The 26,477-nt window shown below is 41.0% G+C and overlaps 1 protein-coding gene across 2 annotated transcripts in view; it reads left to right on the top strand.

The window, feature by feature from the left end:
• ESR1 (estrogen receptor 1) overlaps positions 1 to 26,477 on the top strand; it is a 379,111-nt gene that overhangs the window by 125,732 nt on the left and 226,902 nt on the right. For both annotated transcript variants that reach the window (XM_028103407.2, XM_088023837.1), the window contains exon 3: positions 24,921 to 25,111. In XM_028103407.2, coding sequence (XP_027959208.1) covers positions 24,921 to 25,111 — 191 coding nt within the window. The remainder of the gene's footprint in view (positions 1 to 24,920; positions 25,112 to 26,477) is intronic.

The following is a 26,477-nucleotide window of genomic DNA, read 5'->3' as shown; positions in this document are numbered from 1 at the left end:
TTTTCTGGGGGGAAAGTCTCTAAAGGCTTATGAGTGAGACCACAGGGAATGGAGTGTGAGTGAGAATTCCCAGCTCTCTGGAAATATTTCCTTTTACTTCCTCCCAACCCAGGGACTTTGAAGAACTCCCAGAGTCATACTCCAAGACATAGCTGGGAGGTAAGAGTTGGAGCAGGCTGGATGGGTTTTTCTCTAGGGTTCTCAGCTGCTTAAGAAACTTGTTGCTTTAGCTGGTGGCAGCCGAGGCCACTGGCTAACAGCTGAGTGATTTTGTCCCAACTGGATGTGAGCCAGGTTTGAGCAGAGAACTGGGGATGGAAAGGCAGTGAATCAAAGGTTGGTCTGTTCGATTTTTTTGCTTTTGGCTTCATAGCATGCTTATACCTAGCAGAACTATAGCTGAAGAGTCAGGAAAAGTATTTCAGAGCTAAATATAAAAAGTTATAAATATCACTTCTAAGGGTAATAAAGATACATAATGTTGATTCCCCTCTGACCAAGGCCAAGTCTTAGATGAGGATGCAGTAAAGTGGGATAGAGACTGGAAATCGGAGTCCTTATTCCCAGAGGTTTCAGGTTGCTTCTGACTTTGCTGTCTAGACAAAACCACCAGAGGATACTGTCTAGAAACTGGAGGAAGCACTGGAAGCTGCTGTCCAGAGGTGAGAAGAAACTACAGACGCTGAGCAACATCAGGCCAACCCTGTGCTGGGAAGCCTGAGACCTTGACGTTGTCCCAGGGAGTAACAGTGGAGCTGTTTGCCCCCCACCCTCCCCATTTCACAGCGTTTATTCATTCCATTTCCAAGATCAGATCATTTCAGAAATCACCGGAAAATTTCTCTCAAATAATATACCTCTAATGTACAGCATGTTTTGATTATACACATGAACCAAGCCCTTTAAAAATAAATTCTGCTCCATCTTGAGCAGAATTTGTGCGCATGTCCGTTCTAGAGAGTTGCCGTGACCCCAGAACCCCAGGCCTCCCTTCCTCAGCTGCGTGTGTGGGAGGTCAGTGCTTCCAACGTTGCACGCGGGCCACTGTGGCGGTGAGGCAACAGGGCAGGCCTTTGTTGACCTGTCTGTCATCCCTGGTTTCGGTCTTCAAGGATGTCATGATGTTCCGGAGGGCGCAGGATGGCTGTAGACCCAGTTTATTCGTTCATTCATTCGTTCGTTGGTTCATTCGACAAATATTTATTGACCATCTACTGTATGTCAGGCACTGTTCTAGGCACAGTGAGTAGACGAGTGACCACATCAGGCAAATCAGCAGAGGTTCCGTTGTGAAGGTGAGATTTAAGCAACGATTTGAAATAAGGAAGGGAGTGGTACCATGAGGATATCCCAGTGAAAAGCATTTCAGCCTGAGGTCACAGCAGTGAAAATGCCCTGAGGCAGGAGCATACCTGGTGTGTATTAAACAGAGAGGACAGGAAGACTGGAGTTAAGAGGTTGGAGGTGAATAGAGAGGAGGCTGGGGGTTGGAGTGTGTAAGGCCTCTGTAGGCCATTGTCCGCACTCTGGCTTTTACTCTGAATGAGCTGGAGATCCAGTAGAGGGTTTGAAAAGAGGAATACCTTCTGAATTTTTATTGTGAAAGTTTCCAAACCTTTTCACAGAAATGGAATAATATGACTCTTCATGTGTTCAATACCTAGCTTTCTCAATTATATTTCACTTGTAAATATTTCTGTATGCATTTCTAAAGGATGATGACTTTTTAAAAAAAAAACACAACCACACTAATTACTTGTTTAAAATTAACATTATTTCTTTAAATGTCAAGAATTTAAATTGCTAGGTACTTTGAAGGTGGAGCAGATGGGATTTTCTGATAGTTTTCATGTAGCATGTGAAAGAGGAGTCAAGGATTGCATAGTTAAAAAAAAGGATTACATAGTTATTTAAAATAGGTTTTAAAGATTCACATCAGGGCGCCTGGGTGGCTCAGTCATTGGGCGTCTGCCTTCGGCTCAGGTCATGGTCCCAGTGTCCTGGGATCGAGCCCCACATCGGGCTCCCTGCTCTGCAGGAAGCCTGCTTCTCCCTCTCCCACTCCCCCTGCTTGTGTTCCCTCTCTCGCTGTGTCTCTGTCAAATAAATAAAAATCTTAAAAAATATATAAAGATTCACATCAGCATCTGGACTCAGGATCTTTATATATTTATTTTTTTCAGAAACATTATCTAGTGTCATCAATTCTTCAGCTACAGAAAATATTGTTATTACTATTTTCAAAGGGGGAAAAGTGGCACAGAGTGACTTACATTATTGAGTAACTTTTTCTAAAATCCCTTAGATAGCAGTTTAGAAAATTCTGGCAAACTGGAAGTGACTTAGCCAAACTTGAAATTTCCTTTGCTTTATTATCTCTTCTTGTCTATGAGAAGTTTGGGTAGGCAGTTGAACACATATCAGGGCTGATTTATTAACCTCTTAAGGTATTTCTAGTTATTTTAAGGATATCATGACACAGTTCCATATAATTCACTTAATTGAATTCAGTTTATTTATTTACTTTATTTTTTAGAGATTTTATTTATTTATTTGACAGAGAGAGCGCGCGTGCACGTGCATAAGCGGGGGGAGCAGCAGAGGGAGAGGGAGAAGCAGATTCCCTGCTGAGCAAGGAGCCCCACTTGGGGCTTGATCCCAGGGCCCCAGGATTATGACCCAAGCCAAAGGCAGACGCTTAACTGACTGAACCACCCAGGCGCCCCTGAATTCAATTTAAATACATTCGAAAGATTTTTTTGGCTGCCTCCTATATATTAGATGTTGCTCACAAGGATTCCGCAGTCTAACAGGCAGACAACCTGTGTAACCATTTATTGCAATGCAGGGTGAAGAGGGTTGAAAAGATGTGGGCACACTGTATAGAGGTAGCAGAGTGGAGAAGCTGAGTCTGACTGCTCTTAGGATTTCTCTAGGCTCACAGGGCTGGGCAAGGGTATTCTTGGCAGGAAACAATATGAGCAACGGCCTGAGGCGAGCAAAGGTATGGCAGGTTGGGGAGTAACTGGCACATAATTGGTTGCCGGAAGATGGGCAAAGGAGCAGCAGGAGATGAGTCAGGAGAAAGAGGCTGAGGTGTTCCAGAGGGTTCTAGGTACTTTGACTGTAAGCATCTTTGCTGCCAGCATTTTTGCTGCAAACATTTTTAGGGCATAATTGGTTGTAAAGTAATTTTGCCATAAAGGATAAAAAAAAAAATGGATTGACAGTTGGGTTTGTTTGACAGTTTGGTTTCCTTTCTCTTTTGACACAGTGCTCCCATTTTTGTTTAAAGATTTTATTTATTTATTTGAGAGAGAGAGGGGGGTGGGTGAAGAGGCAGAAGGAGAGGGAGAAGCAGACTCCCTGCTGGGCAGGAAGCCCAACGTGGGTGGGTTTCAATCCCAGGACTCCAGGATCGTAACCTGAGCCCAAGGCAGATGCTTAACCAACTGAGCCACCCAGGCGCCCCAGTGCTCCCATTTTTTATTATATAAATCTTAACCCTCATAATAGTCTATATAGTGGTACAGAGTTTTCTTTTTTTAATTAGCAAATAGTAAATCATTTATTATTATTGGAGAGTATAAATGCCACATGAGGACTTAAAAAAAGCAAGCATCTTCCACCTTTGGTTATTCTCTGGCTCAACTTTAGATAAATTTTGTTTAAATATATCAGCTTACTATTTAATTTAATTTTATTTTTTTAAATAAATTTTTATTGTTATGTTAATCACCATACATTACATCATTAGTTTTTGATGCAGTGTTCCATGATTCATTGTTTGCGCATAACACCCAGTGCTCCACGCAGAACGTGCCCTCTTTAATACCCATCACCAGGCTAACCCATCCCCCCACCCCCCTCCCCTCTAGAACCCTCAGTTTGTTTTTCAGAGTCCATCGTCTCTCATGGTTCGTCTCCTCCTCCGACTTACTCCCCTTCATTCTTCCCCTCCTGCTATCTTCTTCTTCTTTTTTTTTTCTTAACATATATTGCATTATTTGTTTCAGAAGTACAGATCCTTGATTCATCAGTCTTGTACAATTCACAGTGCTCACCATAGCACATACCCTCCCCAATGTCCATCACCCAGCCACCCAATCCCTCCCACCCCCCACCACTCCAGCAACCCTCAGTTTGTTTCCTGAGATTAAGAATTCCTCATATCAGTGAGGTCATATGATACATGTCTTTCTCTGATTGACTTATTTCGCTCAGCATGACACTCTCCAGTTCCACCCACGTCGTTGCAAATGGCAAGATCTCATTCCTTTTGATGGCTGCATAATATTCCATTGTGTATATATACCACTTCTTCTTTATCCATTCATCTGTCGATGGACATCTTGGCTCTTTCCACAGTTTGGCTATTGTGGACATTGCTGCTATAAACATTGGGGTGCACGTACCCTTTTGGATCCCTACATTTGTATCTTTGTGGTAAATACCCGGTAGTGCAATTGCTGGATCGTATGGTAGCTCTATTTTCAACTGTTTGAGGAAACTCCATACTGTTTTCCAGAGTGGTTGCACCAGCTTGCATTCCCACCAACAATGTAGGAGGGTTCCCCTTTCTCCACATCCCCACCAACATCTGTCGTTTCCTGACTTGTTAATTTTAGCCATTCTGACTGGTGTGAGATGGTATCTCATTGAGGTTTTGATTTGGATTTCCCTGATGCTGAGCGATGGTGAGCATTTTTTCATGTGTCTGTTGGCCATTTGGATGTCTTCTTTGGAAAAATGTCTGTTCATGCCTTCTGCCCATTTCTTGATTGGATTATTTGTTCTTTGGGTGTTGAGTTTGATAAGTTCTTTATAGATTTTGGATACTAGCCCTTTATCTGGTATGTCATTTGCAAATATCTTCTCCCATTCTGTCAGTTGTCTTTGGGTTTTGTGGACTGTTTCTTTTGCTGTGCAAAAGCTTTTTATCTTGATGAAATCCCAATAGTTCATTTTTGCCCTGGCTTCCCGTGCCTTTGGCGATGTTTCTAGGAAGAAGTTGCTGTGGCTGAGGTCAAAGAGGTTCCTGCCTGTGTTCTCCTTTAGGATTTTGATGGACTCCTGTCTCATGTTTAGGTCTTTCAACCATCTGGAGTCTATTTTTGTGTGTGGGGTAAGGACATTTCCTTACACCAGTTTCATTCTTCTGCATGTGGCTGTCCAATTTTCCCAACACCATTTGTTGAAGAGACTGTCTTTTTTCCATTGGACATTCTTTCCTGCTTTGTCAAAGATGAGTTGACCATAGAGTTGGGGGTCCATTTCTGGGCTCTCTATTCTGTTCCATTGATCGATGTGTCTGTTTTTGTGCCAGTACCATACTGTCTTGATGATGACAGCTTTGTAATAGAGCTGGAAGTCCGGAATTGTGATGCCGCCAGCTTTGCTTTTCTTTTTCAACATTCCTCTGGCTATTCGGGGTCTCTTCTGGTTCCATACAAATTTTAGGATTATTTGTTCCATTTCTTTGAAAAAAGTGGATGGTATTTTGATGGGGATTGCATTGAATGTGTAGATTGCTCTAGGTAGCACTGACATCTTCACAATGTTTGTTCTTCCAATCCATGAGCATGGAACGTTTTTCCATTTCTTTGTGTCTTCTTCAATTGCTTTCCTGAGTATTTTATAGTTTTCTGAGTACAGATCCTTTGCCTCTTTGGTTAAATTTATTCCTAGGTATCTTATGGTTTTGGGTGCAATTGTAAATGGGATCGACTCCTTGATTTGTCTCTCTTCTGTCTTGCTGTTGGTGTATAGGAATGCCACTGATTTCTGTGCATTGATTTTATATCCTGCTACTTGACTGAATTCCTGTATGAGTTCTAGCAGTTTTAGGGTGGAGTCTTTTGGGTTTTCCACATACAGTATCAAATCATCTGCAAAGAGTGAGAGTTTGACTTCCTCTTTGCCGATTTGGATGCCTTGGATTTCTTTTTGTTGTCTGATTGCTGTGGCTAGGACTTCTAATACTATGTTGAATAGCAGTGGTGAGAGTGGACATCCCTGCCGCGTTCCTGACCTTAGGGGAAAAGCTCTCAGCTTTTCCCCATTGAGAATGATATTCGCTGTAGCTTTCTCATAGATGGCTTTTACGATATTGAGGTATGTACCCTCTATCCCTATACTCTGAAGAGTTTTGATCAAGAAAGGATGCTGTACTTTGTCAAATGCTTTTTCTGCATCTGTAGAGAGAACCATATGATTCTTGTTCTTTCTTTTGTTAATGTATTGTATCACGTTGATTGATTTGCGGATGTTGAACCAGCCTTGCAGCCCAGGGATAAATCCCACTTGGTCATGGTGAAGAATCCTTTTAAGGTACCATTGGATCCTATTGGCTAGTATTTTGGTGAGAATTTTTGCATCCATGTTCATCAAGGATATTGGTCTGTAATTCTCCTTTTTGATGGGGTCTTTGTCTGGTTTTGGGATCAAGGTAATGGTGGCCTCATAAAATGAGTTTGGAAGTTTTCCTTCCATTTCTATTTTTTGGAATAGTTTCAGGAGAATAGGTATTAATTCTTCTTTAAATGTCTGATAGAATTCCCCTGGGAAGCCCTCTGGCCCTGGGCTTTTGTTTGTTGGGAGATTTTTGATGACTGCTTCAATTTCCTTAGTGGTTATAGGTCTGTTCAGGTTTTCTATTTCTTCCTGGTTCAGTTTTGGTAGTTGATACATCTCTAGGAATGCACCCATTTCTTCCAGGTTATCTAATTTGCTGGCATAGAGTTGCTCATAATATGTTCTTATAATTGTTTGTATTTCTTTGGTGTTGGTTGTGATCTCTCCTCTTTCATTCATGATTTTGTTGATTTGGGTCCTTTCTCTTTTCTTTTTGATAAGTCTGGCCAGGGGTTTAGCAATCTTGTTCATTCTTTCAAAGAACCAGCTCCTAGTTTCGTGGATCTGTTCTACTGTTCTTTTGGTTTCTGTTTCATTGATTTCTGCTCTGATCTTTATTATTTCTCTTCTCCTGCTGGATTTAGGCTTTGTTTGCTGTTCTTTCTCCAGCTCCTTTAGGTATAGGGTTAGGTTGTGTATTGGAGACCTTTCTTGTTTCTTGAGAAAGGCTTGTATTGCTATATACTTTCCTCTCAGGACTGCCTCTGCTGTATCCCAAAGACTTTGAACAGTTGTGTTTTCATTTTCATTGGTTTCCATGAATTTTTTTAATTCTTCCTTAATTTCTTGGTTGACCCATTCATTCTTTAGTAGGACGCTCTTTAGCCTCCATGTATTTGAGTCCTTTCCGACTTTCCTCTTGTGATTGAGTTCTAGTTTCAAAGCGTTGTGGTCTGAAAATATGCAGGGAGTGATCCCAGTCTTTTGGTACCGGTTGAGACCTGTTTTGTGACCTAGGATGTGATCAATTCTGGAGAACGTTCCATGGGCACTAGAGAAGAATGTGTATTCTGTTGCTTTGGGATGGAATGTTCTGAATATGTCTGTGAGGTCCACTTGGTCCAGTGTTTCATTTAAAGTCTTTATTTCCTTGTTGATCTTTTGCTTAGATGATCTGTCCATTTCAGTTAGGGGGGTGTTAAAGTCCCCCACTATGATTGTATTGTTGTCAATGTGTTTCTTTGCTTTTGTTATTAATTGCCTTATATAATTGGCTGCTCCCATGTTAGGGGCATAGATATTTACAATTGTTAGATCTTCTTGTTGGATAGACCCTTTAAGTAGGATATAGTGTCCTTCCTCATCTCTTATTACAGTCTTTGTTTTAAAATCTAATTTGTCTGATATAAGGATTGCCACCCCAGCTTTCTTTTGGTGTCCATTAGCATGGTAAATGGTTTTCCACCCCCTCACTTTCAATCTGGGGGTGTCTTTGGGTCTAAAATGGGTCTCTTGCAGACAGCATATCGATGGGTCTTGTTTTTTAATCCAATCTGATAGCCTGTGTCTTTTGATTGGGGCATTGAGCCTATTTACATTCAGGGTAACTATTGAAAGGTATGAATTTAGTGCCATTGTATTGCCTGTAAGGTGACTGTTACTGTATATTGTCTGTGTTCCTTTCTGATCTATGCTGCTTTTAGGCTCTCTCTTTGCTTAGAGGACCTCTTTCAATAATTTTTGTAGGGCTGGTTTTGTGTTTGCAAATTCCTTTAGTTTTTGTTTGTCCTGGAAGCTTTTTATCTCTCCTTCTATTTTCAATGATAGCCTAACTGGACGTAGTATTCTTGGCTGCATATTTTTCTTGTTTAGTGCTCTGAAGATCTCATGCCAGTCCTTTCTGGCCTGCCACGTCTCTGTGGATAGGTCTTTTGCCAGTCTAATGTTTCTACCATTGTAGGTTACATATCTCTTCTCCTGAGCTGCTTTCAGGATTTTCTCTTTGTCTCTGAGACTCGTAAGTTTTACTATTAGATGTTGGGGTGTTGGCCTATTTTTATTGATTTTGAGAGGGGTTCTCTGTGCCTCCTGGATTTTGATGCCAGTTTCCTTCCCCATATTAGGGAAGTTCTCTGCTATTATTTGCTCCAATATACCTTCTGCCCCTCTCTTTCTTCTTCTTCTGGGATCCCAATTATTCTAATGTTGTTTCGTCTTATCGTGTCGCTTATCTCTCGAATTCTGCCCTCGTGATCCTGTAGTTGTTTATCTCTCGTTTTCTCAGCCTCTTTATTTTCCATCATTTGGTCTTTTATATCGCTGATTCTGTCTTCTGCCTCATTTATCCTAGCAGTTAGTGCCCCCATTTTTGATTGCACCTCATTAATAGCCTTTTTGATTTCGACTTAGTTAGATTTTAGTTCTTTTATTTCTCCAGAAAGGGTTTCTCTAATAACTTCCACGCTTTTTTCAAGCCCAGCTGGTATCTTTAAAGTCATGATTCTGAACTCTAGGTCCGACATCATACTAATGTCCGTATTGAGTAGGTCCCTGGCAGATGGTACTACCTCTTGTTCTTTTTGCTGAGGTGATTTTTTTCGTCTTGTCATTTTGTCCAGAGGAGAACAGATGAATGAGAGAATAGAATGCTAACAGGTTAACATCGTCTTCAGCAAATATCCTCTATACAAATCAGAAAAGACCTGAAACCAGGGGACAAGAAAGGGAAAGAAAGAAGAGAAAAAAAAAAGGAAAAAGAAAAAGATAAAAGCAAACAAAAACAGAACAAAACAAAAAAAACCAAACAGAATATGATCAAATATGATCAGGCTAGTGCATAGATCAGTGCCACACACTAGCTTTTGGTCATATTTTGGTCTGTTAGAAGAAAGTGCCTGCTAAAATTTTAAAGGAAGATAGACTTATATATGTACAAAATAAGGGTTGATACAATGAAGGGATGGCAGATGACTGTAAAGATGAAAATTATAAAAGATTTTATAAAAGGGATTGATAAGATAAGAAGTTGTTTTTAAAAAGAAAGAAGAAGATTTAAAAAGAAAAATAAAAAAGAAAAAAAGAAAAAAAAAAGGGAGAGAATGTGATCAGGCAGGAGAGTAGAACAAAGCCATACACTAGTGATTTAGGGTATATTTTGATTTGTTAGAGGAAATTGTATCTCAAAATTTTAAAGAGAGGACAACTTATATATATATGCCAAAAATAAGGGTAACTACTATGAAGGGATAAAAGTAGGACTCTAAAAATGAAAAATAAAAAATGTTTTTTTAAAAAAAGGGATTGAGAAGATGTTGTTTGAACAAGGGAAAAAGAAAAATTCAAAAAAAACAGTTAAAAAAATTAACTTTGAAAAACTAATGAATTATGGTAAAAAAGCCATGAATTCTATGTGCAGTATTCCCCTAGCGCTGGAGTTCTCCCGTTCTCCTTGATCGGTAAACTTGGTCTTGGCTGGCTGGCTGTTTGTGCTGATGTTCTGGGGGAGGGGCCTGTTGCCGTGGTTCCCAAATGTCTTTGCTGGAGGCGGAATTGCCCCGCCCTTGTTGGTCAGGGATAAGCAAGCTGCTCGGGTTTGCTCTCAGGAGCTTTTGTTCCCTGCAAGCTCTGGTACAGCTTTGGAGGACCAGGGTGAAAATGGTGGCCTCCCAATCTCCACTCGGAGGAGCTGAGAACTCGGGGCCCCGCTCCTCAGTGCGCCCCCAGAGAAAAGCAATCACTCTGGTCTCCCCGGTCTACGGCCGCACTCCATGCTCACCCGGCCTGTGACCGAGCGGTTCTATCTCTGGTGCCCGACCCCGTGTGGAGTCTCCAAACCCAGCAGATCCCTGCGGTGCGCTCCCGCGCCGCTCCTCCCGGGGGAGGAAGGGGAGTCTCCCCGGCTCTGCCGCTTGTTGGGTCCCTGCTGGAGGAGCCGTGCCCCGACTGGGCCGCGGATCACAGTTTATGGCCACCCCGAGCTGAGAGCCCGCGCCTCGGCTCCGTCTCTGCAGCCGGCTTCCCTGCTCCAATACCTGGGAGCTCTGCTGCACTCAGGCACCCCCGGACTTTCTGTGACCCCGAGGGTCCTGAGACCGCACTGTCCCGCGAGGGTTCCACCCCCGCTTAGCCACTGCAGCGACGTCCCTCCGCGGAGCCGACTTCTAAAAGGTCCAATTTTGTGCTCCGCGGCTCTAGCACTTGCCAGAAGCGGCCGACGGAGGCCCCCTCCCCCGCCGTCTATCCTCCCGAATACCGCCTCGGATTCACTTCTCCGCACGTCCTACCTTCCAGAAAGTGGTCGCTTTTCTGTTCAGAGTGTTGTTACTCTTCTTATCTTTGATCTCCTGTTGAGTTCGTAGGTGTTCAGAATGATTTAATCCCTATTCAGCTGAATTCCTGAGACCAGACGAAATCCAGGTCTCCTACTCCTCCGCCATCTTGCTCCGCTCCCCAGAGTTTTGAACACGCATTTCCCATAGAATTTTGGAATATCTTATCAATGAACATGTGACATATATCAAGAATAAATAGCAGTGTAGGCTTTCACAATGCAATAATTGTACAAATATGCATCCTTGTATTGGGAAACTGATGCCTCTTATAGGAAGGGGGAAATTTTAGCAAAAAAAGAAAAAGTGCAATGAGGAGACGAATCAACAAGCAACAAAGAAAAAAAAAACTCTTTAAACCACTTTGAAGACAGGTGCTTAGATGCAATCCACAAAATAAAATCAGTTATTTGCACAGTGTTGGCGTAAATCTCCACTATATATTTTGAGCATAATAAAATATTTTGAATTTGCAATAAAGTCTTTTTAATTCACTCTTCTGATTTTTGTGATTTTATCTTTTACAACTAATTGCCTCATGGGCGATTAGTTATGTGGTGAAAATGCTTGTGGCAAAGATGCTTGGGGGGTGTGGGGGGGAACTCAGGAGGATTCCAGAGAGCACTTTGCTTATGTTAACCTTAGTCAAAGAGATAATAATAGCACATCAGAACTCCCAAACTTCCTGAAACTTATGGAATCGCTGTCCCCGAAAAGGCATAATCATGCACAGCAACCCAATCTTCTTTGGCCATGAGATCCATATGGCATGTGGCTCGCTACATGTCCCACGTGTTCCTCGTGTCTCTGAATGACACCATCTGCAGCTGTGGTCACAGCTATATCACAGAGAGATCTACTGTGTCTTCTTAGAAATCCACAAAAGAATGGGCTGCTCTTTGAGCTTGCTTCCTGTTGGGTGAATTGGAAAATCAAAGAAGAGTAACCCGAAGATTCAGTTTTAACTTCCACATCTAAGAGAGCCGTTGGTCCCTACTCAGAAGAGTTGCAGTTCTGGTCACTGATTATGTTTAAACATTTGATGAAGTCATTCTGTGCAAAAGAACTTCTCTTCATTTTAAACCAAATCCAAATTGTCTCTTATCCCAGAATCATTTGCTTTGGAACTCTTTCTAGCCTTGCGTACTAGCCTGGCCAGAGAGACACAGTAGATGGATTCTGCTTAATTTGTCTTTGATATCTCAGGTCTATTTTCTTCTATTCGGATTCCCACTTCAAGGATTGCTGGTAGAGTTCCGTGAACCAAGAGAAAGTCAAATATACGGAAGTACTTTCCCCCTTTCCTTCGTCTCTCCATTTCTTGTTCCTTCCCTCTAGTATTTTCCCTCCTGTTTCTCATGCCTCCTTTAGAGGAGTGACTTTTTTTTTTTGCAGGGCAGGTCATGTTAGCAGTCAGAAACACGCTGGCCCTCACTGACAGCTCCCTGTGATGGGATGGGTGTTTGTCATCTAGAATCAGTCACGGACAAAGGAGGCAGTGCTGAGCAGACTGAAACGCAGTGCCTCTGCCTCTCGCCATCTCATCTGCACACATTATATTGCTCTTGGGAAAGAGTTTTGAAACATGGGCTGTGCATTCATGAGATCCATTGAAGAAATTCTAGCTGGCCACAGATGTATTATTGGTCAGAGGCATGAGACAGAATCATGGTCCTCCAATCACAGAGCTGGAAAGGAATTTAGAAAACATAGTTGGGGTTTCTTCTCTTACAGAGAAGCAGCTGAGACCAGAGAGGTTTGGTGACTTGCTTAAGCCCATGCAGCTGTCTTGGCAGCCTTTTGTCTAGAACCCAGGCATCCTGACCCAGCCTAGGGTCCCTTGCCTCTTGTTAAAAAAAAAACCCACAAAATTCAACCAAGTCAATTTGAAGATTTAATCAGCTTTATGAAATGATTCATGAATCAGTGAGTATCTCATCTAGCAAGGACAGGGCCACTCTGAGGAGCTGCACAGAATGGAAGGTTTTTATGGGAAGGAGGGTGGGGCAAGAGCGTTAGTAGCAAAAGAAAAGAAAGGATTATTCCAGGCAAGGTCTTCTCTTAGGGGGAATAAAAGGGGGTCTTATTTTGCCGATGACCTCATCTTCCTTTGGGGGGATGGGGAAGGCGCAGGTGACAGATTATCTAACTGGTGCTTTGCAGAAAATTCCTGATGGATAGTTTAAGACTTACATTTCCGGGGAGGTCGAAACTGCCGTTAGGTTAGGGATCCAGCTCTGGTTTACTGACCTGAGGCTTTAGCCTAAGTGATGCCATTTTGGGCCTGTGGTTTTCTTTTCAACAGTCCCTTATTTTATCCCGAAGTTTATGTTTGTCGCCATGTGATCTTTAATGGCATACAGATTCCCAAATAACTTTTGTAAGGAAAAATTTCCATTTGCCCTTCTGGACATGTTTGTGTGGGCTTTTTATGTGATGACATGTTGTTCCTATCTCTTGGATAGGGTCATAAAACGAGTGGTTTATGGATCACACTCAAAAGCCGACCAGAGGCCAGTGTTAGAGCAGGCCTGTATTTCCCAGGGGCGCACGCCTTCCTCCTTGAGTTGTCTGCTTTCCAAGGGCAGAGGGTCCTCTCCCCGCTGTCTTGCTGCCCCTGCCTGTCCCCTCTCCTGTCCTTTGCCCTCCTACACTCCCTGCCTGGCAGCAAGTAGATGCTTATGCCAGGCTGTTGAATGAATGAATGAATTTCTTAGTATTTCTGCATACGAGTAGATTATTATCCTCCTAATATATGTCATATTTTGTGTGGAAATTAGGCTGGAAGTCAGACTTGTTTTAAGAAGGTGTTGTGTCAAACCACAACTCCTCTCTTGACTTACCTCCTTCGTGTCATCCACATGCCTTGTTTCTTGCATCTTCTCACTTGGGGCTTCTTGGCCTCACCGATCATTAGCACTTGCAACAGGTTGGTGTGAATAGAGAAAGGAGAGGTGAGGAAACTCAAATCAGGTCATTTGGTTACACATTAGTAACCGAGCACAGATACAAAGATATTGACTAAATGGGGTTTTAAGGAACTTCATGCCAGGTGATTCTTTTTTCCCATTAGTGTGGAAAATCAACACTCGCTTGTATTTTGGGGTGAAGATATTTTTCTTAAGTGAGTGGGAAAACCTCTTGACATTTTATAGAGAGCCTTACATTTTGAAGGGTGAATGCTAATGTTCTTTGTGCAGAATTTCGGAACTCTTACATACGAACATTAACAACGCCATCACTTTTCATTCGTTGTTGAGTTAAAATAGATATTTCCTATAATCCTATCTTAAGGAAATATTCAAACTTTCATCCAGCTATTCTCCTGTATGGTTGTCAGCTCCATTAAACTCTGTTTCCATGGAACTCAACAGAGTTCTCAACCTTTGCACTAGAAATTGGATTAGCGTTTTCCCTTAAAAAACTGTTATTGGCCAGGTAATAAATAATTGGGGGCAAATTCAAATGGGATTATTATTTATGAGACTAGGGATGATATCTGAGGTAAGGATTTTGTTCCCAGAGCATGTGACATACTCTGCCTGTGGCTCTCGCTACCTTTGGGGGGAGTTCCCAAGGATTCCATTCTCTCTTGGGAGTCGGGGCTCAGGGATCAGCCTGCCTGATACCTTGACTCCACTGTTGCTTGATTTTATGACTTCGATGAGCTCCTTATCCCTCTGTACCTTGGTCACCTCATTTCTAAAACAAGAGCACTTATAATAGTACTACTTGGGGTAGTTTGAGGGTTAAGTGGATCAGTGACACATAAGGCACTTGACACTAGTGCCAGCCACAAGGTCATTAGTGACCTGTGACACTTCACTTGCCTACTCTCCCAGCTCCCCTTACCTTATTAGGCCAGGGGTCTTGCTGGTCTTCCAGAAATCCAGGGTGTGGTTTGAACTTTGGGCAGAACTTTGAACCAGCAGCTGAAATTCTCTCCCTAGCTCATTTGCAGGAGCTGCTTTCAATGACTGGTCATTTTTTTGGAAGGAGTGTTCTTTTCTATCTCTTAGGGAAGAATATTATCTGCCTCTGTTAATCAATTAGAAGGCACACAGTCAATACAAACAAAAATTACACTCATTAAGTGGATAATATGAGGCAAGAGATAGATGAAGTTTTCGGATGAGCATTGTAAAGGAGCTAGAGTCTTCGGACTGACTTTTCTCATCCAGAAAATAGTTTTTAGCTTGCTGAAAGTTTTTAAAATTGCTTAAAGAACTTGCCCAGAAAATCCGTTAATGGGTTACTCAAACCTGGCCCAGAACTCTGTTAACTTGAGCTTTTCTAAAAATGAGATTCAGGATTTATCCTTGCTAGACTCTACCATTTTAGATCAACTTGTACCTTTTTTTTTTTTTTTTTTAAGAATGTCTATTTACTGCCATGGAAAATAAATAGAGATTATATTAAAATTCAAACACAAACCTTCAGAGAGTGTGGTAATACCCACAGGTAAGTTCTGGTCCTAGGCACAAACCACCACTAACTTATGCCCATTCATATTTATATATATAGCAGAGAGAAATACACAGTAACCCACAATCAGATTGATATGTATGTTGATACACACACACGCATCAATAATTGGCTTCTCATTATCTTGATACATCATTGTATTATTGCAACAGATTCAACTATGCCTCTTGCAGAGTTGCTCTTAATTCTTTGTTGATGAACTTATTCAGTATTTATTAGATACATCCTTTGTGCAAAGTACCATACCAGGTATTTTGGTGATAATAAAAAAATTTAAATATAGTTTACCTACTTTGAAAAATCTTACAGCTTAGTTGAGAAGGCAAGACATACAGTATGGGACATATAATTTTACTCATTCCTTAATCAACTGTCAAGTGCATACTATTTGTCTGTACTTTGCTGGAAACTGGAAAGCATAGGTGACTGTAATAGTCACCTCTCTTTCCTGGAGATTCACAGTGAATACATATGATGATGATGACCATTCCAGAGTAGTTATATATGTGATAGTCTAGGAGCACATGCTGATTCTATTGAGAAATTCAGTGGCTGCTATCTGAGTGGGCATTTTTCCCCTCAGGAGATTTTGCCTTTTGGCCAAGATAGGAAACAGTGTGGGAAAAGGTCCAGAGATGGACTAGCGTGGTCGGGGAAGGGCAACACATAAAATTAACCATCAAAGAGAAGGATAAGCCTAGAGCTGGGACAGTGGCCAGGCCACAATGGCTGTGCTATGGAGTCTGCATTTCTCCTGTAGTCTGGGAGTTCTTAGTCTGAAGTCTTCTGGGGAGACAATTCATGGACTTCAGAGGCCAACGAATACCCTAAGATTATAAGCAAAATCTATGTTTCTGTAAATAAGGGTATTTTCCTGTGGTCCACCATCCGAAGAAGATTAAGAAGCCTTACTGTAGATGTTGAGGAGAAATGAAAGATTTCCAATAGGGGTCCATTCTGCAGGGTAGAGCTGTCACTCCTGTTGTAGTGTGGAGGATGGGTTTGTGATATGGGAGTGTGCAGGCGTGGAGTTGGGACGGCTTTCACCATGTCTGTAATTCATTCAGATGGCAAATACTTATTAATAACTTTACTGCGTGTCTGGCTGCTAAGCATGAGCTGGCTGACCCTGATAAATAAGGTGGTCACAGTTCCTGCTGTGGTGGACGTTATGGTGCATGGGGTAAGATAGATAATTAAACAGAACATAACAAAATGCTTGTTCATAGTACCAACATTTATTTATGCACTGGCTGATTCAACCATTATTTGTAGAGTAGGCTCTCTTCAAGGTGCTGGGGAATGAAGCTTACATTTCAGTGGGGAAGATATATAACAAAATAAATTAAAATTTGGTTTGATGTCAGGTAGTGATGTGTTATAAAGGAATAAACTAGTGTAAGAGGGTGGAAGTCATAGAAAGACTACTTTAGCAAGGTCAGAAATGGCACTTGATCAGGTGAGGAACTGCACGGAGTTCGGAGCAAGTCAGGGAGAAGGGCTCCAAGACGTGGAGGTACTTGGCGTTTGTGGGACAGCTGCGATTCAGTGCTTGGAACTCGGTGATGAGGGAGAGAGTGTGAGGAGTCCCTGTTGGAGTGACAGGCAGGACATTGATCATGCTGGGTTTTTTTGAATTTTATTCTTGATGCGGTAGGAAGCTGCCAAGAGTTTTAAACAGGGGCGTGTGACTCTGACTTTGTCTCTGTGTGTGTGTTTAATATACCACCAAGCAGTTAACTAAATTCTGACACCATCTACCTGGAGATAGCATCAGACCCTATAGCTTAAGGGCTCAGTCCTACAAGACTGCCCCTACTTCAGATGCCAGTCACAAGCCCAGGTTTTAACCTGTGCTTCTGGTTAACTATAAACTAGCTATAAATCAGAGGTTCTCATGAACCACTTTTTGGGTTCGATTAAATTGCTAGAATTGCTCACGGAACTCAGAGAAACATTTGACTTACTAGATCACCAGATAAAGGGATGTAAGTCAGGAATAGCCAGGTGGGAGAGATGCTCAGGGCAAGGCATGGGGAAAGCATGTGAAGCTTCCATATCCCTTCCAGGTACACCACTTCCCCAGCAACTTCACATGTTCACCAACCCAGAAGCTCTCAGAACTCTGTGCTTTTGGGTTTTTATGGAGGCTTCATTACATAAGTGTGATTGATTAAATTGTTGGCCAGTGGTGATTGATTCAGCCTCCAGCCCCTCTCCCCTGGAGGTGGGAGGTGGGGTGGCAGGGGACTGAAAGTTCCAACTCTCTATTTTAGATGCTTTCCCTGGCAACCAGCCCTCATTCTTAGGTGGGGTCTAAAAGTCGTCTCATTAACATATAAGAGACACCTTTGTTGCTCTCCTATCCCTTAGGAAATTCCAAGGGTTTTGGAAGCTCTGTGCAAGAAATGGGACAAAGACAAAATACGTATTTCTTATTAGAAATCATAGTATTGCAGGGAGTGAAAAGATGGCTACTCCACTGGGGAGAGTCCAGGGTGCCTGTAATCTAGCTCCTGGAGGTCAGCAGAGCTCCTTGGAGAAAATTAAGTTCAACCTGTGACTGCAAGGTAAATAGGAGTTACTCAGGGGCCAGGCAGAGGGAAGAGCATGCCTGAATGCCTTGGTTGGATCCTAGGGCTGTAGGGCCAAAATGGGAGTGCAGGAATAGAAGCAGGCTGCTTGGGAAAGATACTGAGTTTAGTTTTGTGCACATTAAGTTTCAGGTTTCTTTGGGTCATTCAAGAGGAGCTGCAAAGTGGGTGATTTGAATCTACATCTGAAGTCCAGGAGAGGGATATAGGATGGCAGTTGAGTGTGGCCACACGTGTGGCTAAGATTGACACAAAGGAAATGTCAGCTAAGGATGACAGATGGCTGAGGGCAGAACCCTGAGGAACACTGACATTTAGGAGCCTGGTAGAGGAAGAAAATACTGCAAAGGAATCAGGAGTAGAGTAGTTGCCAGAGAGATGATAATCCAGTGTCAAGAGAAGTGGTGAAGACTTGAAGTGCTGTAGGAATTCAAAGTTGAACCAGTGTGAGTTGGAATACTTAGGCTAAGCCTTATGGAAGATGGGGGAACTAAAGCTTCGTTTTCTATGAGAGATGAGATGTGATGGCTGATGGGAAGCAGAGACTGCAGAGAATGTAGTTATGAGCAATTTCTCAGGTGGAGTTGATAAAATTTTGCTCAGGGAGCTATAGAGGGACCAATACTGGTTGGAGCAGGGAATTCAAGAATTTGAGCTTAATTCTATATGTCGATGATTTTAAAAATAAATTTTTAAAATTTTATTTTCCTGGTTTATCATGCCCCCAGAATTAATAGGCACAAGTTTGAGAGTTCGTTTGTATGTGTTCTCTAGAAAAGACAGTTTCAGAGTCTTCCCTATATTATCAAACAGGTCCCTGATGCCCCCAAACGGTAATGACCCTCAGATATATGTAATGAAAAGTTATTGAAAGATGAAAGTTATATTTTGTGACCATTCTTTTGACAATGGCAGGCAGGCTGAGTTTGAAGACTTGTGAGAGGCAGGAGACTACTTTTAGTAATTCAGATGTAGGGTTTTTTATGTCTTAGGCAAGAATGACGAAAACAAGGAATGCAAAGGATGATAGGCATAGTGTTTTGAAGAAATAACTGATGTAATTTGGTGATGGATTAGATGGAAGAGGTACATTTAGCAAATGTTCATCAAGGACCTAAATGTGCATCAGTTAAAATTGGGAGCTGAGATGTGATCCCTGCCTTCCTAGAATTTACTGTTTGTTAGGGGGGACATATATTTGTCAATAATCGCTCAAGTATAGGACGGGGAACTGTGGTAAGTGCCATCAAGAAAAAGTGTAAGGCACTTTGGGTGCATATAACTTTGGGGATTTCATTTGGGGATTAGAATTTCATGAGGTTATCACACTAACACTTAATTACCCCACATCTCTAGGGAGTGGACATCTGTTTGTTCTTTTCACTTAGCTTCGTAAAAATGTTTCTTCTAGAAACCAAGGCTTTAAAAATTCTTTAAAAAATTCTTGATTCGGGCACCTGGGTGGCTCAGTTGGTTGGGCGACTGCCTTCGGCTCAGGTCATGATCCTGGAGTCCCGGGATCGAGTCCCACATCGGGCTCCCTGCTCAGCGGGGAGTCTGCTTCTCCCTCTGACCCTCTTCCCTCTCGTGCTCTCTATCTCTCATTCTCTCTCTCTCAAATAAATGGATAAGATCTTAAAAAAAAAAATTCTTGATTCATCAGGTGAATAATGCCTTTGGATTGGCTGGTACCATGGTTTATGTTTGGAAAACCAACAGTATTTGATTATGTTGAGCTTCAGACTGTTCCTTTGATTAATGAAAATCTTCTTGATAAATGCACTTTGTTTTGCCCTGTTAGGACTTGGTCTAAGAGCGTCCACTTTCTGGACCCAAGATGAATGCCTTCAGACTTCTCTCTTCATCATATTGAATATGTAATGTCAGTGGGGCACTCATTGGGAAATATTTAGTAGTCACTGGCTGTAATGAAAAGGAAACTAAATCTTGTCAGTTGAGTTTCCAGTTTCCATAGGTGCAGTGGTGTTTTCTCTTGTCTGATCTCTCATGCTTCCGCCTTTCTTTTCTCTTGTCTGATCTCTCATCATTCCTTTCTTTTCTTGTTCCTAAGCACTTGTGTGCCTCAGAGCTGCAGTGTGTTCAGTCACTGATAAAACATCCCTCTATTTTTCGCATAAGCTTCCGCCTTACTTTTTAGAGAATGTTTAAACATACCCGTAAGGCTGAAGAACGTCTAACTTGGTAAACTAGTCAACTTCTTATCTGAGTCTTGAGAGAATGTGTCCAAGATGAGAAACTATAGAGGTTTGGTGACAATTCAGTGAGAAAGGGTAAGAATTTTATAAAGAGGCAGGCACCTGGGTGGCTCAGTTGGTTGAGCGACTGCCTTCGGCTCAGGTCATGATCCCGGAGTCCTGGGATCCAGTCCCGCATCAGGCTCAGCGGGGAGCCTGCTTCTCCCTCTGACCCTCTCCCCTCTCATGCTGTTTCTCTCTCGTTCGCTCTCTAATAAATAAATAAATAAATAAAATAAATAAATAAAATCTTAAAAAAAAGAATTTTATAAAGAGAGAGATGTTTTAGCAAAATGGCTAAAGAATTAGTTAAATTTTCACCTAGAATAAAGAGATAAGGGAAGCAGAACCTGATGACATTTAGATAATGAAAATGAGAGTAATTTAGGTTCTATGAAAATAAGAAGCCAAAGGGCCTCTAAGGCTGACTGAGAGGAAGAAAGATTGCCCTAAACATGGTATAAGTATTTCCTACCAAAGAAGCATGAAGCCAAAGTGCCATGTCTTTGACAGATGCGGTTGGTCTAGGCTGGGGAGAGGGAAGCTGGAAGAGATGAGTCTGGGACCTCTAATGAGGCTCATCCCTGAGGGCTGCTCTAACCTCAGGTCGGTGCCTGGCCTACCCTTGTGGCTTGGTCTGAGTCCAGGCACAGGCACCTCCCACTCTGTTCCTTTCCACTACAGAGGATGAGGCCAAGTTAGTCTGCATACTGGGGACACAGATTTCTGTCTGGAGGCAGTTGTACCAAATTGCCTTGGCCTAATGGATATTCCAGAAAACCCGAACATATTTCAAGGTGCCACAGGCCTTTGTGACAATGAGAAGATCTCACTTGCCTTTTAGGTTGATCTGGATTATATTTTTCATGACTCCTCCTCCTGTTTAGGAGCATTCATAGAGCAGGGTTGGGCCAAAATGTTAACTGACAGTGTTAACATATATGATTTTCCAAGTTGGATAAAAAAGTTCCTTTATGGAAAGGAAATATGGCCTGTGAAATTTCCTTTCTTCTTTTTTTGAGGCCTTCTGGTTTTATGCTCTATGCCTGCAGTGGATTTTCAGTATTCCAGGGACATCTCAAAGATAAAGTATAGATGGAAGACATTTTGCTGGTAGCATACATCTCTGCGAGATCTAGGGAAAATGAGCTTTTGCTGTTAATTTTTTTACCAGTACTTTTAAAAACAGTATTTACATATTCCATTTGTATTGTAAAAATGATCACTTTATTGATTCAGTCATTGATTAATTCATTTGATATCAATATTTATTGAGTCTCTGTTTTGGATGAGGCACTATGCTATAAACAATTGGGGTTCCAAAGATGAGTAAGACACGAGCAACTTAGCAGCAATGGAGACACACGAATATACAACTGAAGCAGTAAGAATGTAGCAAGTGGAAGAAGTAAAGAAAAACTGGCTATTGAGTTCGGAACAGGAATAAGTTATTACCAGGGTGAGGATTAGGAATGGTTGGTAAGAGAGGTGACCTTAAGATGCAGTGATTACCTCAAACCCATTTGGATGGCTGCTATTAAACAAAACAGAAAAAAAACATATGTTGGGAAGGGTGCAGAGAAATTGGAACCCTGTGCATTGTTGGTGGGAATGTAAAATAGTGCAGTTACTATGGAAAACAATATGACAGTTCTTCACAAAATTAAAAATAGAACTACTATATGATCCAACAATCCTACTTCTGGGTATATATCCAGATGAATTGAAAGCAGACTTTATCATAGAGATATTTGAACACCCATGTTAATAGCATTATTCAAAATATGGAAGCAGCCCAAATATCCATTGTCTATTGGTGGATGAATGGATAAACAAAATATGATAAATATGTACAATGTAATATTATTCAGCCTTAAAAAGAAAGGCAATTCTGACCATACTACAACATGGCTGAACCCTGGGGACATTATGCTTAAGTGAAATAAACTGTTTACAAAAAGACAATTAGCATATGATTCCACTTATATGAATTATCTAGAGTAGTCAAGTGCATAGAGATTGAAAGTAGATGGTGGTTGCCAGGGCCTGGGGGGAGGAGGAAATGGGGAGTTGTTGAATGGGTGTGAAGTTTCAGTTTTGCGAGATGGAAAAGCTCTGGAGGTTGGTTAACACTGATGTGAATAACTTAAAATTATTGAACTCTACACTAAAAAATTAAGATGATAAATTTTATGTTATATTTACCCTACCACAGTTTTAAAATTTGCAGTATTTTATTATGCAGGGATGGGTGGAAAATGCTTGATACTTTGGAACTTTTATCCATGCATATATCATTCACTCCTTCCTTCCTTCCTTCATTCAACAAATGTGTATGGAATGTCTGCTATGGGCTGGGCCCTGAGCTGGGTATTGAGGCTGCAGTACTTAAGATTTATAAGGCCTCAAAACTGTCAGTGTCCAGCTTGCTAACCACACTGCCCCCAAAAGGCACTAAGCTCCTATAGTTAAATATTCACAGCTGCTTCCTACTGACTTGAATCATCATAAGATGTTAGTAAACGAACAGTACAAGATTGAGGTTGACTGGGGAGAGGGGAGTTCAACAACATTGTGATGAAATGGAAGGGGATAGGCAGAATATGAACTGGAACTGAAAACTGCAAGCCCGTGCTCTCTAAAGATATTAAAAAATAAAGAACTTCCATTTGAGGCTGCCAAAGTAAGAGCTGTGTCATTTAGAGTGGAAAAAATCGGCCAAGTCAGATGCGCTTAACGCAAGGAGCCGGTATTTTGTGAGCATTATGGCAAGTATTGTTTGAGAACCACTGCCACAAAATTGTGGACAATACCAATGAGTGATCAGAGTAGGAAAGGGTCATAAAATTTGAGCTAAAAGGAAAGACAGCGCTTGTGAAAGGGAGGGCCAGTGAAAAAGTCAGTGTGGTCCTGTTTTTTGGGTGGGGAGTAGAAGCAGGAAGCATGAGTTTCTTTAATCAGAGACCCTGGAAACTCTATCTTAAATTCATTTTATCTCATCCTAGGTTGGTTTTTTAAAATTTATTTTTTATTATTTTTTAAAGATTTTATTTATTTATTTGAGAGAGAGAGTACGAACAGGGGGAGGGGCATAGAGACAAGCAGACTCTGTGCTGAGTGAGGAGCCCAACAGTGGGGCTGGATCCCAGTATCATGAGATCATGACCTGAGCTGAAGTCAGAGGCTGAGCCACAGGTGTTCCAGCTCTTTCTTTCTTTCTTTCTTTCTTTCTTTCTTTCTTTCTTTCTTTCTTTCTTTCTTTCTTTCTTTCTTTCTTCTTTCTTTCTTTTCTTTCTTTCTTTTCTTTCTTTCTCCTTTCTTTCTTTCTTTTTCTTTCTTTCTTTCTTTCTTTCTTTCTTTCTTTCTTTCTTTCTTTCTTTCTTTCTTTCTTTCTTTCTTTCGTACCTTCACTCCATCTATCTTTCCAGTATTTTTCAACTTTTCTTTTTTTCCTATACACTCTGAAACATTCTATGAGTTCATTTAAATATATTATTGAGTGCCAACTACATACCAGGTACTGTGCTCAGCTCTGACCATACACCCTCATTTCTCTTCCATTGCTTTTATTCGGTTGCACATGCCTAGCAAATCCTGGATTGATCTAAGTTCTAATCTTATACTGGTTAAACGAGAGATGCAAATTTCATCTCATTTGCTCCTTTTCTTAGCTCTTTTTTCTCTGTCTTCTTCAAAGTGTCTTTGTTGAGGCTGTTCCTTCTACCTGTGTCTTTAATCCCAACTGCTATACTTCCCTGGACTTTGTTCTGTTCCGCCCTTCTCTGTACCCCCAACTCTTCCCTCTCTTTTGCCCATTTCCTTCATTCTAGATGAGGCTTCCATTCTGAAAATCCTTTTTTTAATCTTTATATTCTTTAGCAAACACCCCACCCCATCTCTTTCTTTACCCATTCTTATCTAAGTTCTCAAAGGAATGGTCTTCACTCATTTTCATTTCCTCCTATTCCATTCTGTTTCCCACCCACTAGATTTTGGCTTGCGCTTGAACACCTCTACCGAAACTCCTTGCTAAGGTTCCTCTTTGTCAAATCCTACTTCTATGTCATCAGTCCTTGCTTTATTGGACTTCTCTGCTCCATTTGGCACTGTCAATCACTCTTCCTTCTGAAAGCTTTCTTCTTCCTTAAAACTTTTTACTTCTCCATTTCCTGCATTCTCCCAGAACTTACTGTTAATTCTCAGGTTTCTTTCTGGGATATGCTTCCTCTACAAACTTTTTATAAGGTTGGAGTAATCATCTGTGTTTCTTTGCTTCTTATTCTACATGCTCTAAAAGAGGAGTAATGAGTATTGAACGGCACCCTTAAATTATAGACAAGTTATAAAAACTGATATCTAGGGTTACATGGTAACAGTCACATAAAAATTTGAATTGTTATCTTTCTATACGTGTTCTATTGTTTGCTCATCAGTTCATTTGAGTTTCAAATGCCCCAGCTGCTTTTTACTTTGTCTCTACTTCCTAAAGATGCTTAGTGTGTCTAGAATTGGAATGAGCGTTGGTCTCTAATGGTTCTGCATTAATTGTGAATCCCTGAAAAAAAAAAAAGAGTAACTCTATTAAAAACAAGTTAATTTCATTTTGTCATTTTTCTAGATAATATATTCTGGTGTGGGCCATCCATTTCTTAAGCAAGTTTGCAATAAACAATTTCCCCTCAAGGTTAATATAATAGGCAAACACCTTTTGCTGTAACAGCCGGCAAGAGGTAATGAAAGATTAGCTTACATTATGATTCTTTATTTCAAAATGTCAGAATAAAGTGGATCTGCTGCATCCTCCAAGCCTCTTATTCTTTAGAAGAGCATACATGTTTTGCTTTTCTCATGTTAATAGATTCACTGTTTTTATTTTCTCCTACTTTTTATTTTTTTCCCCCCAGGCCAAACTCAGACAATCGGCGCCAGGGTGGCAGAGAGAGATTGGCCAGTACCAGTGACAAGGGAAGCATGGCTATGGAGTCTGCCAAGGAGACCCGCTACTGTGCAGTGTGCAATGACTATGCCTCAGGCTACCATTATGGCGTCTGGTCCTGTGAGGGCTGTAAGGCCTTCTTCAAGAGAAGTATTCAAGGTAATAGTGTGTTGAAAACAACTTATTCTACTTTTAATCCTGAGGGTAAGCAACTGAAAAAGGAAGGCATATGAGCAGTCATTTGTAGAAGAAAGCTCTAATACCTGGTAGGTCCACTAGTATGTCGGGTAGAAACATGGAGAAAAAAAAAACTCTCAGGAGAAAGAGTTGACAAAGACCAGGGCAGTTGTGGCTGAGTAATTATGCTTCCTCCATTGGCACGATCCAAGCAGTCTTGAGCAACTCTGTAGGAAGGGGACTTTAATGGCTGGGTCTGGAGAGGTCTGTGCCCTGATTAGGGGATGGCAGGTGGGTATCCATTTGTTGCAGGCAACTAGGCTTGTATGATATAATATAAGATGAGTTGTCTCTACATTAGTACTTTTCCACCTTGGCTATGTCCAGATATGCCTTCTGTTCTGATCTTTGCTCCAGACCACCAGTTCTTTGCACCAATTCTAACTTGACTGGTTCTTCCCTTGCTCTTCTTCCATCTCTTTGTTGTCTCAGTGGATGATATGACTTTTGCTAAAATGAGAAGACTCAATAGCTGGTGACCTGTAATAGGGGACATATTATCAGTATAAGTGGTTAGTAAGTATTTACTTGTAACATTTCATTCACCTGTGTGCCTGGATCCTCTTTTATATGTGGCTTACCAAGAGCAGCTTCTCCCTTCTACTGACAGCTCCAATTTATTTGTACTCCAAGAATGTCTATATTGTTGCATTTTATAGGATGCCCTGGGGGAAACATAAATTATTTCTACTACCTAAAATATCTATGGTAAAAATCCTTTGTCTTGACAAGAATAGCAGTCTGACAGGAGTTTAGGTTAGCTGAATTAACTTTGCCTTGGTCCATTTTATTTATTTATTTATTTGTCTTGGTCCATTTTAAAAGCAGTTTTTGACAGTTATTACTTTCAGCATCTTTTAGAAATCTGTAAGATTTATACTTTTTTGTTGGATTTTTAAATAAAATTAATGATATTCTCTGATAGTAAATTTTTGTTAATATACATATATGTACACACACAAAGAAATAGAGATATAAATAAATAAACATACACATGGATATGTATATATACACACATATGAGTTAAAGCAACATAGATTATTTAATTTTACCACCTGATACTATCTTAATTTAGAAAAACGAGATTTCTATTTGGTTTAGGTTAGCATAAGCCCCGAGAGGTCTTTCAACAACCATCTTCATTTGTGATATTACTTTTTATTTGCTTTTATGTATTCTAAAATAGCATTATTTTCACCAAACATTTAATCTGGTATTGACAAATCATCTGACAGAGGAAGATTTAGTAAACAGGTTCAGCTACAAACTTGGATAAATCATTTATCTG

The sequence above is a fragment of the Eumetopias jubatus genome, unplaced genomic scaffold, assembly GCF_037043125.1.
Source record: "Eumetopias jubatus isolate StellerSeaLion01/CBP00866 unplaced genomic scaffold, mEumJub1_p1.0 scaffold_6, whole genome shotgun sequence".
Taxonomy (NCBI): domain Eukaryota; kingdom Metazoa; phylum Chordata; class Mammalia; order Carnivora; family Otariidae; genus Eumetopias; species Eumetopias jubatus.
Note: the sequence above shows the minus strand (reverse complement) of the source record. Positions and strands in the feature narration are given on the sequence as shown.